This window comes from Centruroides vittatus, unplaced genomic scaffold (genome assembly GCF_030686945.1).
Source record: "Centruroides vittatus isolate TY-2023 unplaced genomic scaffold, ASM3068694v2 contig_2696, whole genome shotgun sequence".
NCBI classification, from domain to species: Eukaryota; Metazoa; Arthropoda; class Arachnida; order Scorpiones; family Buthidae; genus Centruroides; species Centruroides vittatus.
Genome location: NW_027121716.1, coordinates 954705 through 969780, shown reverse-complemented (window position 1 = coordinate 969780; position 15076 = coordinate 954705). Strand labels below are relative to the sequence as shown.

The window sequence follows — 15076 nt, the reverse complement described above, 5'->3', positions numbered from 1 at the left end:
AAATCATTAATATGCAATGTATACTTAAATTAATTAACGTTTAATTAAATAATAATTAAGTTCTACTTAAAAATTTATTAAATCTGAAAATAATTACAAATACTCGAATCAATAAAGTTGCTTTAATTATTTAATAAGAATAAATAACGTTAAGTTATCATTAATGAGACAGAAACGACATATTTATGATTACTTCGCCTGAATAAAATATATTAATAAATTATTAATAATTCTCATAAAAATTTTGTTTCCTTTATTCATACGAATGCTCTTATACAACAACAACAACAACAACAACAATAGTAATTTATTTTTAGAAATTAAAATAAAATAAAATATAATTAAATTGTGTGTATGAAAATCATTTAAGTAAATAACTTTTTCACTTCTTTTTCTTCAGTTAATATCAACAACTTTTAAAAAGATTTCTGAACATATTTGTCTTAAAAAAGATGATAAACAAATGGATTATTCTGTGAAACTAATGAAATAAAAGGCGTGAAAAAATAATAAAACGAATCAACGTATAAAATCGATTTATTTCTATATATTTATTTTTAGTCTCTCTTATTTAAAATTGTTTTGAACTTAACTGTTACACGAGTATTTGTTTTTTGTTTCGGAAACATAAAAATCGTTTATTTATTTACTTATTTTAAAATAAATGTTACCCGGATGACCTTTATGGTATACATTTATGATATTATGGCAACATCGTCGATGAAAAAATATATACATATAAATTATAAATGATTAAAGCTTCACAGACAACATCTCACGATGCTTATTATACCGCAAAAATAAAGGGGGGAAAAACATTTCTGACGAATACAGTCCTATATGATATATATTAATATATTGGCACATTTCATAAATTTTAAAATTATATTAGTCAAATAAATTCGATAGTTATTCATTCACAAAGCACTTTCTTTTTCACTATTTTCTCCTGTTAATAGTAAACGATCGTTTTCCTCAGCGCGATCATTTTCTGATGCATTCCTCATTGTAACGTGACCGTTGACTAACTGACGTTGTTGAGATTCCATTTCTAACACGCAGTCGTTATTAGCTTTTGTATCGTCTGAGGAAAAACAAGGATTGGTTTCGAAATGAGGAAGTCTTCTGGGTGTTGTATCCTGATTTCTTTTACAATCCGGTACAACGGGACTAACACTTCGAAAAGGGTCACGTTTCTCGGGAACTATAACGTTCAGAACTATAAATAGTTATAATTCTAGAAAACTATTCAAGTAACTACGATATCATATGCATTGAATTATATATTTTCTCTTACGTGATGTGGAATGAAACGATTGTACGGAACTCCTACCGCGACTGACGTACGAAGTTAAGGAATGACTGAGTAATGAGTGATGAGAACGGAGATTTTGTGTTGTGAGGTTCCTCTGCCAAAGTTTTTTTAATTCGGTCTGCACCTATAAATAAGTAACAGGCTAAAATTAAAAATTCATCATTTTAAAAATATAAAATATACCATAAAAACTTACTTCTCCGTTCAGAAAACAGTACAGAAAGGCAACAAAAGAGCCCTTAATAAAAAAAGAGAAAAAAATAGTTGCTTAGTTAAACAAGTAATTAATTAATTTATAATTTAAGTTAAATAGCAGATTTTTCGTTCTAATGTCTTTAAAGAAATTAAACTTACTTGGTAGGAGGAAAATAATTGATCAGTGTATAACCAAATTACTTCAACAGTTTTATTAACTTCAGCTACTAAAGACATCACTAATAAAATTGAATAATGAATACCAAATAATGGTACTAAAACTAAAGTAGACTTAAACCATTTTCTGTAATAAAATAATAATAAAATTATTTATGATGAACTCTCATGTTCAATTAGCGAATAACGACAATAAATTATTACCTGTAACGGTATTTTCTGGCTTGTGAATTATGAGAAGAGAACATCTTCATAAAGAGTACTCGAGTGATATTAATAAAGAAGATAAAATTCACCTGCATTAAATGTTTATGTCGTAATTAATGTTAAGAAAATGTTTAAAGTGTAATTTAGCTTCAAAAATGATAGCATAACATACCAAGATGGATACAGTTATGGGAGCACGAATTATCCAAAAGTAGGCTGAATGTTGGTTGGTCGTCCAGCATCTATTAAAATACCATATTTAATTTATTACGTCAACTTTGATTGTAAATTAAACTTGTGTATAAAATTTTATTACAAAGTATCTTCTAGCGTTGCTCTAACAACAACCCAAGGGATGATAAAGAGTAGCGGTAAACCTATAAAATATTCAGTATTTTAGTACTATTTAATGTTACCAGATGGCGCAGTGTGTTTACAGGTGTACAAATGTACAGAATTAATAATTGAGACTATTAAATTGGTCATAATTAAAACAATCTTAGAAAAATTTAAAAATTACAAACTTACCCCACCCGAGTATTAAATAACGAAGTATACTAGTTGTATCGGTAAACATGGCGAGAAAAACTAAATTATGAAGATATAATCCTTCCATTAAAATCCAGCAATAATTAGCCATCAAAAAATAATGCCAGAAACTTGTGAAAATCTTGCAGTCTACATTCTAATCTCAAACAAAAATAAAAATATAAAGTAAAACAGAATGGATTTTATATAAAATTTTATATATTTTAGCTACTAATATTCTAAAAACTAATATTAACATTGATGCTGCTATTAATATTAGATATTACGCATGTTGAAAATTAATGCTAATGTTAATTTTTAAACTAATAAATTCATTACTTAGTAAGACTAAATAACTAATTAAAGAATACCGTCATGTGTTTTCACATGTGAGGATATAAAGCAAACTCACAGCTATTGATTCAGTATAATCAAAAACATCATCTGTAAACGTAGCATTGGAGCGTAAACCAATACCTTCCACGAATAAAGCATCCTTTAATAAGAACATAACGGCTCTCATAATAAAAGACATGAAAAGTTGCATGTGAAGATTGTTTCGTGGACAACGCAATTTCCTGTAAAAAAATTCAGTCTGTTTATTTAATTATTTTGAATAAAATAATACCTAAAATAAATGAAATATGCAGAAAATTTACCTGACAAAAGCAAGTATAAAAAACGCTACCAAAAGTGTAGCAAGTGAAGTTGAGTATCCTACTTTCGATATCAGTTTGATTTTTTCCATATGTGGCTATAACAAATCAGTTTTTAAATCCATTCTTGTTAATTAAAATGATAAAATTTATAATAATTAAACACTTAAATTTAATGAATTACCTATCCGTTCGTTAAATACTAATTAAAACTGAGATTACTTTCGTTAGAAAATGTTAATTTAATTGATTACTTTCATTTTAATCTGTTCCTTTGCATACTTTTTATACGATTTTTAAGTTCTTCAAGGCATTACTTACCTCCACTAGAGTTTCATTTAAAATTGTTATTTTCTCCGTGGATAGTGCACTGAGTGTAATTACTCCACGTTTCATTTGTATAGTCCTTTCTCCACCAGTTTCCCTCCATTGTACAATAACGACTGGCAAATTCTATTTTAAAAAAAGGTGTTAATACAATACAGCTCAAACAGATACACAGACACACAACCGAACACTCACCTCTAACATTAAATCCGTGAATATAACTTGGACACGGGATATGATAAACAGTACCCGCTGGTACGTTAGGCCAACAATATATACCATCCCAGGTAATGGGACAATATAGTTCACCTGTGATAAAAGTTAGAAATAATGATAAAAATGTTTACACCAATACACTCACTTTCCCACATGCAGTTAACAAATATTGGCATGTCTCAATAGAAGCATTATCTTGGAAGAAAAAATGATAGAATCTATTTCTTAACGAGACAGCTATTGGTATAGTATATGACAGGATAATAAGTAATAAGTTCCTAGAGACATGTCAAAATGTTGTCAAAGACAAAGTTATTGTCTGAAAGCCACTCTTCTCAGATTATGGTTGTCATTGAAAACTTTCAAAATAAAACATAATATTTGGTATAAATTTATATTTATCAGTAAAAACAGCTAAATTCCATCCTTTTTTAACCACGAAGAAATGTATTTGGTTATTAATAACTACTCGAATGTATATTTGTTCCGTTTTATCACCTGAGACATCTAATTACAATGAGCGATGATGTGCTCGTTCGCTTTCATTTTATCAATGTCAAAAGCTCGACTAAATCAAAATCTGCCAGTCATTTCCTCTTGACTGTAATTGCTTGTCCACTGAGGGACAAAGTGATGGAGAGACGATGTTATTGAGGAAGAAACAACACTTCTTTTGAGAAGATTCCGCTTGGACGCTTCTGACTCTTCAGTCTGTTTTCTACTTTGCGCGTATAAATACATTTAATTTTTGAAAATAATTAAATAAATAACTTACCGTCATATGGTGTATTTTCGTCTGATATTTTTTGAAGACACCATTCGAATTTCTCATTTAATATGCTTCGTTGATCAATTGCAGCTTGCTGCCACTTGGCCATTGTTTCTTTTTTCTAAAAATTGCAGAAGGATAACCGCAATATTATTAAATTTTAAAAATTCTTCTAATAATTATTTAATAAAATTAAATTAATTACATAAATTTTAATTAATAGTTTTAAAACATTTTATTAAAACTTTTAAAGTATTTTATTTACTATATTTTTAATCGATATTTAAAATATTAATAATATAATAGCAATGTTGACATTATTAATCTCATATTATCTTAATAGTCTAAAATTAATTATAAAATTAATTGAGTTGGAGAATGTTGGCCTAAGGCAATATTCAAGTATTGCACTCTCTCCACTATATCCTACATAAAATATTTCCAACAATTCATTTCTGTTGAGAGATGAAGATCTTTTCGGAGGAATAAAAAATAGCATTAAACATATTCTTCATATTTTGTCACGCATTAAAATTTATTATAACTATTTAAAAAAAAAAATAATTTTAAATGATATTTAATAGTAAGGAAATGATGATTTGGGAATTGAGGATTTTCGCGGATGATGTTTAAGTGTAATTAATAAATGAATTTTGATTAGATAACTAGAATTTAAGTGTGATTAATAAGTACAATTCAATTTTATAAGTTGAAGAGAAATTAATGATTGAGGTTCAATTCGATAAGACAAGTTCTAATATAATTAATAATTCAAACAATTAAGCACAATTAACGAGTACAAATACGAGCAATAATTTGAAAAAAATTAATGAATTTTATTCTAATATTTATTATTATATATGTTATTATTACGAAATGTTATTAACTATATAATAATGTTATTGTATGCATTAATTTACATGACACATTATTCTTAGATACAATAATGCTTTGTTACAAAATCACGAGAATACAATAGTAATTAACCAAACTATTCACAATAAGCAAATGGAAAATAAGACCAATTCAGAATATACGCTTTAAACTATTTAAATATTGTAACTTTTGCAATTTTTAAATTAAATTTTAAGACTTAAAGGACTTTAATTATAAAAAAATATTACCATTTTTAATATTTAATATGGACAGTAATTTATATGAAATACTATTGATATAATACGTCACAGACAAACAGCTAAGAAAACAAATGATACAATTTACTAAGAGAGTTAAATCTTTTGTAACCTGTATAAATATAAAAATATAAAAGAACTAATATAATAATAATTTTTAAAGACTATTTTCATTTTAAAATGTTTACTTATTTATGTATAAACGTATCATCTTACAGCCTGCTGTATAAATCCAAACATATCAAAGTAAAAACTCATAGGAGCTTAATTTTTTTTTATTTTTTTCCATGATACTAAAGAGTGTTTGATTTATAAAATATACCGTCAATAAATAAAAATAAGTATAAAATTATTTATAAAATAATAACTTACTCATTTGCAATATTACAATAAAATAAAATAAAATACTTGTATTGACAAATTAGAAATTTATTTAAATAAATTCAGATAAATTTTATAAATGAGTCCAAATGAAATTCGTCTAAACATTTACATCGTAAATATTTTATCTCTCTTTTCGTACAATTTGAAATTTGGAAAAATAAAAATGTATATATATATATATATATAAGATATATATATATATAATATATATATATATATCTTATATATATATATATATTATAATATATATATATAATATATATATATATATATATATATATAATATATATATATTTAAAGAGTCAAATAATTAATACTTTAATAATATATAATCATAGACGATAATTATACTTACTCTATGCTTTTTTCTTCTAGTTAATTACACTCTTTCTACAATACAATTTTTTCGATACGTTTACCAATCTAGCATAAAAAGTAAATCTCACGACGCTCAATTATTATTCACGAATCGATTTTATTTATTCCTAGAACACAAATGTTAAATATAAAACGAAAACGGGCAAAATTTCTCCATCAATTTTCTACATTAAAATTAATATTTTATCTCATGAAACGGTTTTCTTCCTAAAAGCGCATTAATAAATCAATAAAGAATAATAACATTAAGCAAAAAACATCTTACATTATTGAAATTAATAATACAGTCGAACCTCCAATAGCAGCCACTTTTTCAAGAATTTTTTAAAAATAAAAAAACTGCGTACAAACTAACCTGCAAACGACGACCATTTTTATATTGTCGTCAGTAGCCGTTGTTTGGAGGTTTTAAAATTGTATAATTTTGCTTAATTTATATAAACGATAAATAAATTTTATAAATATGAAATAATTATATTTTATCGAAATTATAAATAATTGCGTAAAAATAGAAGTTATAAAACTTATGCAAATAAAAAATAAATCTTAGTAAACAGGAGAAAATAACAAATTTGTCAGTGAAGATAATACAATCGAACTTCTGAACAACGACTACTGATGAGAACATAAAACTGGCCGTTGTTTGAAGGTTATTTTGTTCAAAAAACAATTTCCAAAAATCGGAGGTTCTACTGTGTTGTATCTGAGGTTCTACTGTATCGTTATTGGAGGGTTCTACTGTAATTGGAGATTCTATTGTATTGTATCTGAGGTTCTACTGTATCGTTATTGGAGATTCTACTGTAATTGGAGATTCTATTGTATTGTATCTGAGGTTCTACTGTAATTGGAGATTCTATTGTATTGTATCTGAGGTTCTAGTGCATCGTTATTGGAGGTTCTACCGTATTGTATCTGAGGTTCTACTGTAATTGGAGATTCTATTGTATTGTATCTGAGGTTCTACTGTATCGTTATTGGAGGCTCTACTGTATTTTGTTAGTTACAACAAAAATAAAATAATGAAAACAAAAACACGCTTCTAAACAAGAATTATTCATCAATTTTTATTGTACAATTTTTAATTAAAATGAACAATTAATACTTTTATGAAAGAAATTTTTAAAAATAAAAATAATTAATTATTAAACAGATAAATCGACTATAAATTACTAGATAAGGCCATTGATTATCTACATCCAAACAAGCAATAAATTAATTCTCTTACGAGACTAGTAAATTTATCTTTTAATAAACAGATATTAAATATAACCTATCTTCACTAATTGATATAATTAGTTCGAATAAATTAAGATAAAATTTCTTCATTAAAATTTACATTTTTATTATAATTAACATATATTTACTTAGTATATTTCATTAGACGATAACCGCCTTTACGTGAAACTATTTTGTGTTGAATAAATATAAAAGTCTAACACCGTGCCTAACTCGATTAAATACTTAATTCTGTTCAAGATTTATCTATTTATTAGTAAATAATTTTCTAATCAATCAATATTAAAATTAATAAGTCAACCGATAATACCTTAAATTATTTATAAAGAATGGTTGTAGCAATCTATAAATATTTTATCGCTGCATGATTAATAAACTGCCAAAGTAAGGAAGATAATGAAAAACTTATTAAACACGAATTTCTTCTAAAAAAAATATTTCCGAAGTTTTATGAAATTTCAAAATTTATATTAAAAAAAGAAAATTAATTATTAGCCTATATGAAGCACTCTTCAACTCCAAGCTAACTAATTACGTTTTAAAATACTTTATTGTGTTTAATTGTTTTAATAATTAATAATGTCTAATTCTTAACTGTTTAATTAATAAAGTTTTTAATATTCACTTTATAAATTCATCGCTCTTTATTTAATACAATATTGTTAACTTCGCTCTTATATTTTACATTAAACATTGACATAAATATTAATAAATGTTATAAATATATATATTTATAAAAATATAATTATATGTTATTTATTTAAATATAATCATTTTATTTTATAGATTTTAAATTTTTATTATTATTATTATAGTAGTGATGCTATCTTCACTGCATCACTTTGAGTTATTCAAGGAAACAACATTACAAGGGGCTTTATATGTAATTCATTTGTATGTAATTCATTTTAAACTTATTAACGTTTTTAATAAAATAAAAATTACCTTCATATTCTTCAAATTCGAAACATTCATCTCGATATTTTAGTGTAATTTCAATGTCATTTAATCAAATAAGCGTACATTAACAGTAACAGTTGTATACTTTAATTTAAAAAGTAGATTAATTCGAACAATTACCAATACAAAAATGGTAATTGGTCGAATTAATCTATTTTTATGCCATTATTACATATAATCTTCTTTTATATCACTGTCAACTTAATCTATTTATTTTTATTATTATTGTTTAAAAAAAAGGAATGAATGGGAGTCTCAATGGAAGAGATGATAGATATTTACTTCTTTTCGACCGGATTAATATCTTGTTTGTTGTAATCTTTAAAAAAAAGGCGTTAAGATGTCACAAACAAATGTTCTTAAAAGCTGCTTAAGATCAAACTGTGTAGTTGCAAATTTGCGATGCACTTTTTTTAAATCCAAGTGTGTTGTATCTGCCAAGAATTTTTTAAGAGAAAATTATATTATAATAATTTTAACAAGATACATAATAACGTTTAAAAATCTAGCAATTTATTTAAAGAATTATGAAAATACATTATATAATTTATAAAGTTGTAATTGAAGAGTATACAGCTTCAGTTTAGTCATTTCAACACTTTTCACAACTTATAATTGCCTCCAATTCAGTTTTGTCACTTCATCATTGTTAAGAGAAAGTGTTGAAATCGTTATAGAAATAATTGGAGCTAAGATATTTTACGAGGTAACGAGCTGCTTCGATGCTTTGTATGAAAGAGGAGTACAAATTAGCTTTATTTTACCTTAACGAAATATTAAATTACACAATAATTCGCTTACAATAACTGAAAATTCGATTTATTAACGCTTTTGTAGGTATATCTCTTGAACTTAATAGTGAAAATAATAAAAAAAAGTAAGTTGTCTGTTGGTTTAAAAAAGAAGGACTACATATATATATATATATATTGAATCGGATTATTTGTCGTAAACTTCTCTTGTCAAAGATAACTCAGAGGTGGAAAATTCAGCCACTGCAGTGTAAACAGTTGTTGATTGAAATAGCTTCGAGCGAAGGAGTTCAGTAACTATCTGTAAAGAATTTTAAAATCTATCTTGGGATTTCAAGTTTTTGTTCAACATATAAAAAAGATCAAAATATCGTAGAGGAGAGAATATATTTTCATGCTATTTATTCGTATATTTTTTATTTTAAAAAAAACTCGACATCTGTTTACATTAATAAAATATTTTTTTAATAAATGCTACGATTTAAAATATATATAATCAATATTTTAAATAAAGTACATAGCAATGTTATATTTGTTTTCATACTGAAAATTTTATGTTATTAAAATTAATGTTATTTCGAATTTAAATTTTACGTTCGATTTCGTTCGAAATTAGTAACAAATATCCTTTATAATGTTTTTATTTACGCAAGAATTAAGCTTAAAATAAACCAATTATTTAATAGTTTTAACTTCTGCAATATTTACATATTATCATAAAAAATTTTATTATTAGTATAAACCTTTAAATATATCGAAATATTAAAAATTTCGAGAAGAAAAGTATCCATAATAGTATGCATTTGGTAAGTCATGTCCTAAGACCGTTGTTTATCATTATCAAAAATTTCTACTCGATCCTTTGTTATTAAAATGTTCGGTTCTAGTTAAATATACTCTTATATTACAAATATTAGGATCGAGTTTGGTTTTAGTTTTATAAACCATTTAATTCATTAGATTGTCTGCTATATAAGAAGAAAATTTTAAACTTAAACTAATCAAATTTAAAGTCCGATTTCTTATCAACACTTTTTAAAATAAATACCTTGTATATTCCTCTATCAGTTATCTTTATAAACTTAAATCTTTAAAATCTTATTTAATATTAATATTGTAACTAGTAAAAAACATTGTATTAATTCATTTAAATCTCTCGACATTAAATTTCTACTTTCAAACGAAATTTTTTACTGGAATTTGCTATTTTTAATGTCTTTTTAAATGTTTTTTTTTTCATTTTTTGTCATTTTAGTACATATTTAAATGATTAAAGTGTTGAAAACACGGCAAAAGTTTCGAAAATATAAAACTTTTTAAGGTTTATTGACTTAAAATGAAAATAAATAATGGAATTTTTCGAGAACTGTATTTTATAGTTATAGCAAGGCTACTATATAGCAGAATTTAGAAATATACCGTCTTTGTTACTACAAATAAATATGATATGCAGTATTATATTCGTTATAAGTATTGTTTCTTTATGTAAAAAAATATCATATATTATTCTGCAATCAATTTTTAAAATAATTTTTTTAGCCTTTTTTTAGGAACTTAATAATAAACGTTCTCTATTTTATTATTAAACGTAAGATTTGTGGAAAAACTACAGTAAAAATGTAGTAAATTGCTGGAAATATAATTAAAAACATATCCTCGGATAAATAGTTATTAGATAGAATTGGAAATAAACTAGCATCTATGTTACATGTAAGTTAAAACTTCTATATACCTTCGTTCAAACCAATTAAAACGTCCTAAACGTAACTGGAAATGATTAAATCAATTAAATTCTAAATTTATATAACTGATTTAAAATATTATTTACTTCAACCAGACGTTGGATTTCGGCTTTCCGTTAAAAGCATTAAATATTTATTAAAACGCTTTCGCAGCACTAACTGTAAAAATACGCTTAAGAAGCAACTTATAAACTTTTACTTACATTTAAGGGTGAATTTTTAGTTTGATTTACTGTAAAAATTTAGCTTGAACGTAGAAAATTTAACGTTTACAATAAAACAAATTTTGTTATTAATTAAACGATTTAATCTACGAAATAATATTGATTTTGTAAAGTAAAATAAAACTTATTAAATGTTTAATTTATAATTTGTATTATTTAATTATTGTACTTTTGTTAGTTTTAATTCTTTTGAAGAGATAAATATTGTAGAGTACGTACTTTTCTTGATGCAGTTTTCTATTCGTCTTCAGTAAAATATTATAAAATTGACAATATTTCTTAAACAGTCCTGAATAAAATATAAATAGCATTTGAAATATTTCAGACGGTGTAGAATTTGCAGTATTGGCAAAAATCTTTTATTTTTTTATTTTTTACTTCGCTTTAGGATAATATTTCAGTAGAATCACTGGCAAACAAAATACCTGGATTTTATGAGAAAATTTACCATACAGACTACATCAAAAATAAATGTATTCTATCGAATACCTTTTTATATATAATGCAATTTTAATAACATTTCAGTTTTATTATTTTTTCCATTTCTCAATTTTCCAACTTTTCTCGCGTATAACTAGCTAACACTTCAATCAGTGTTGATTCTCCCTTTCAAAGCTTAATGCTTCATCTAATATAAAATTTTTATAAATAAAATAAATTTACTTATATATTTATTTCATTTTAAATCATAAATATATTTAGCATTTTAATTCGTACAATTAATTATAAACTGATGTTTACAAAAAGAAAACATATTTAATGTTTGTCTAATAATATATCATACAGAAAGCAAATAGCTATATTTATTTACTAGAAAAAAAGGAAAAAATATGGCTAAGGTATTTACTTTAACATCCGGTTGAACACGATTGAAAATTTCCTAACATTTCTATAATAAAGTATACGTCAATCATACTACATCTTAACCTTTCTATGTATAGAAACAGTATTGAATTTTACTATTGAACTCGAAATAAAATTGCCAGTGGCACTTGGAAGGAAATTAACACGATAGTAACATTAATGTTTATCCACTGCCACAGAAATAGAAAACCTCTGTTTTGTCGAAAATGTTCACGACGACATTTTTGGCTCTTTTCTGATTTTTATGGCATACACACGCTGTTTATTTCCGAAGAAAGTACCCGTAAAATGTTTCATAAGATCTTCTGAAAAGGACCAGATGGCATGGGAATGAATCGTAAAATCTTTAAATATAATATATATCCGTCTGCGCGCTTTAAAGTATATTATATCTTATCTGCATGTGACTTTAAAATTCAAAGAATATCATCGATATTATTTAAATTTCTTCCTCTTTTAATGTCAATAAAAATCTTCAACTCGTTTAATTTTTTATACGCAAAACTTTATATATTTTCTAATAATTGCAAGCATTTAAAACTATTAAATATTTTATTTCGGATTACATTTTAATAATGATTATTTTAATAACTTTGTATATTGTACAAGTATAGGATTAAGCTAAGTCATTCTACGGTTCTTTCAATTTCCTTTACTAACGGTAATCATCCGGATTTCTATGGACTGTATAATCTTCTTAAATCTTGCTATACGTATAATGAGTCTATCCATCACTTATAACAACTAAGGCGGGTTTGTCCTAATTCTTTATCACTTTCTCATTTCTACCCCATTGGAATAACTCAATTCTAACCATTCGTCAATCTTAATCACGTAATCATGCAATTTTCCAATGACTGCTTCTGATAAATATATAAAAATCCCTTCATTTTTAAATTCAAATATCTCAAATAAAAGAAGTACAATATTTATAAATAGCGACGTATAAATCTCGAGTTCTGAAAAATTTTAATTAAGAATATACTTAAAAGTTAGGGAAAAAAAATAATAATAGGATATTGTTTAGATTTGAAAAAATCTATTTGTGATTTCTGTGTTAAGTCTTTATTTGATGTAAAAATAAACAAATGTTTAAGTTTTATACGTTGCCAGTAATGAAGTAAAGGAGATCACATTATCAAATTTCGGAAATTTAAAAATATTTTCTTTTGTACTTTGATCTGATTTTTCTGTTTAGATCTTGTTTAAACTTCTTGTTTTTATTACTAACTTTTTAAATCTTTTGCAATAAAGCTTTGTCACAAATTCCCTATTCTCTTTTGTTAATTTCTTTTCTTGCTATAACAAGATTTTTCCCCCTATTTTTTATCCTCTTACTCAAACTGTATTATTCGCTCTACCGTTTTTTTAGTACATTAAAAGTTATACATTTTATATATAGCTGGAAGCAATATCGCTGATGAACATGGCTTTATACAATTACTTATAATTTACATTTTTGTTTTTTTGAGAGACGTATATTTCCGCCGCCAACGGTATTAAGAAAATTGTTTTCTATCATAAAATGTAAAAAGAATTCCAGCAACATGCACGATGTCACTAAATTATGTTTACAAGAGAATATATATATATATATATATATATATTTCTCTCTCTTAAAAGCGTCTTTCTGAATGTCAATATTTTACATTGTGATAGTGATACAAATTTTATTTATACTTTTTATTATTATTATCATCATACATTATGAGATGGAGGAAGAGAAAACAAAATTTCTTATACATTAAACAAGAAATATTACGTTGTTGTTCTCTGACCAATTTGCTTTTTATTGCTAAGAAAATACACTCAAAATTATGAATAAATAATTTCTCCGATACTAATGTCCGTTTAAAATCTAATAAATATGGTTATTTTTGAATGACATTTAAAGAAAATACGATTGCATTTCCCTTATATTTATCGAATTTCCTGAAAATTATATGCATCTTTTAATGTAGATTATGTGGAAATGTGATTATTTATCTTATTTTTAATAGGAAAATTCACTATTTTTTAATCAAAGGGTATACAATACCAGAAACATCCCAGAATTTTTCTTGATATTCCCATCAAAACATGTTAAGTATGTTATATTCTTAAGGAAAAAAATAAAATAAAAATTAACAGGTAGAAATGAAATGAAATACAAGACATACATCACTGATAGCAATTTGAATGTATCGTAAGGTATATGATATCATCGTTTTGTTACGTAATATATAAAAATACGATCAACTAAAGCTTATCTTGTAAGACATAAGAACTTTAACAAGCATTTGTATTTATGAAAGATATAAATGGAACTAAACACACAAACATATACACTCATACGTAAACTTAAATATATAGCAACTAATTCTGTTATCTTGTGTAATAAGGTGAGGAAAAGCTAACCGTGCGTGCATAACTCTAGGGACAATTTCTGTTCAACGAACTACTTACAATATCTTGTGAGTTTTGGAGAGTTGATAAACTCTCCAAAAATAGAGCGTGCGATAAGACTAGTTGAAAGCGACCTGCGGGAATTTTATTCCACCGATTCAGATTTCATATCAAGTATTTAATTTTGTTTCGATTTTATCTTTTCTCTATAGAATTTCTAATGCCGCCGTCCTTGTGAAACTACCTTCGTTACATTCGTTACGTCTCTCTCTCTCTCTCTTCGATAGAGATGATCTCGAAACTATATACTTTATATAGTATTTACCATAGTTTCTTTTGCTTTTCTATATTATATAAATAAGTCATTTTCTATTGTTTTATTTTCATTGTGCATTCATATATTTGACCTCTTGTCTAACTTACAAGAAAAAGTTTTAATGAACGTTTGAATGTAACTAATTCAAATATACTTTTAAGTATGCATTTAATAAATATATTTAAAAAAATCAATCAAAAATAATTTTTCCACGTTAAAATGATCCTAAAATTTATAACTTCGTAAGCCTTTTTTGTAGAAGTAATTATTATACTTGCTTAAACGATGTTTATTATAATGGCATTTCAT

General features: G+C 25.1%; 1 protein-coding gene across 2 annotated transcripts; it reads right to left on the bottom strand.

Annotated features, from left to right (window-relative positions):
• Positions 1–519: 519 nt before the first annotated feature.
• Positions 520–3713, bottom strand: LOC136971750 (parathyroid hormone/parathyroid hormone-related peptide receptor-like). Of its 2 annotated transcripts, XM_067266248.1 has the most exons (12): positions 3601–3713; positions 3400–3531; positions 3082–3176; positions 2835–3000; positions 2423–2579; positions 2211–2271; positions 2067–2136; positions 1892–1983; positions 1670–1814; positions 1512–1553; positions 1298–1439; positions 520–1219 (listed from the first exon to the last, which is right to left on the bottom strand). In XM_067266248.1, the coding sequence occupies exons 1-12, from the start codon at positions 3685–3687 to the stop codon at positions 918–920; spliced, it is 1491 nt and encodes a 496-aa protein (XP_067122349.1). In that variant the 5' UTR covers positions 3688–3713; the 3' UTR covers positions 520–917. The 2 variants fall into 2 exon arrangements, with proteins under 2 accessions (XP_067122349.1, XP_067122348.1); XM_067266247.1 differs by lacking the exons at positions 3400–3531; positions 3601–3713 and having other exon boundaries at positions 520–1204; positions 3082–3174.
• Between the last annotated feature and the right edge of the window lie 11363 nt (positions 3714–15076).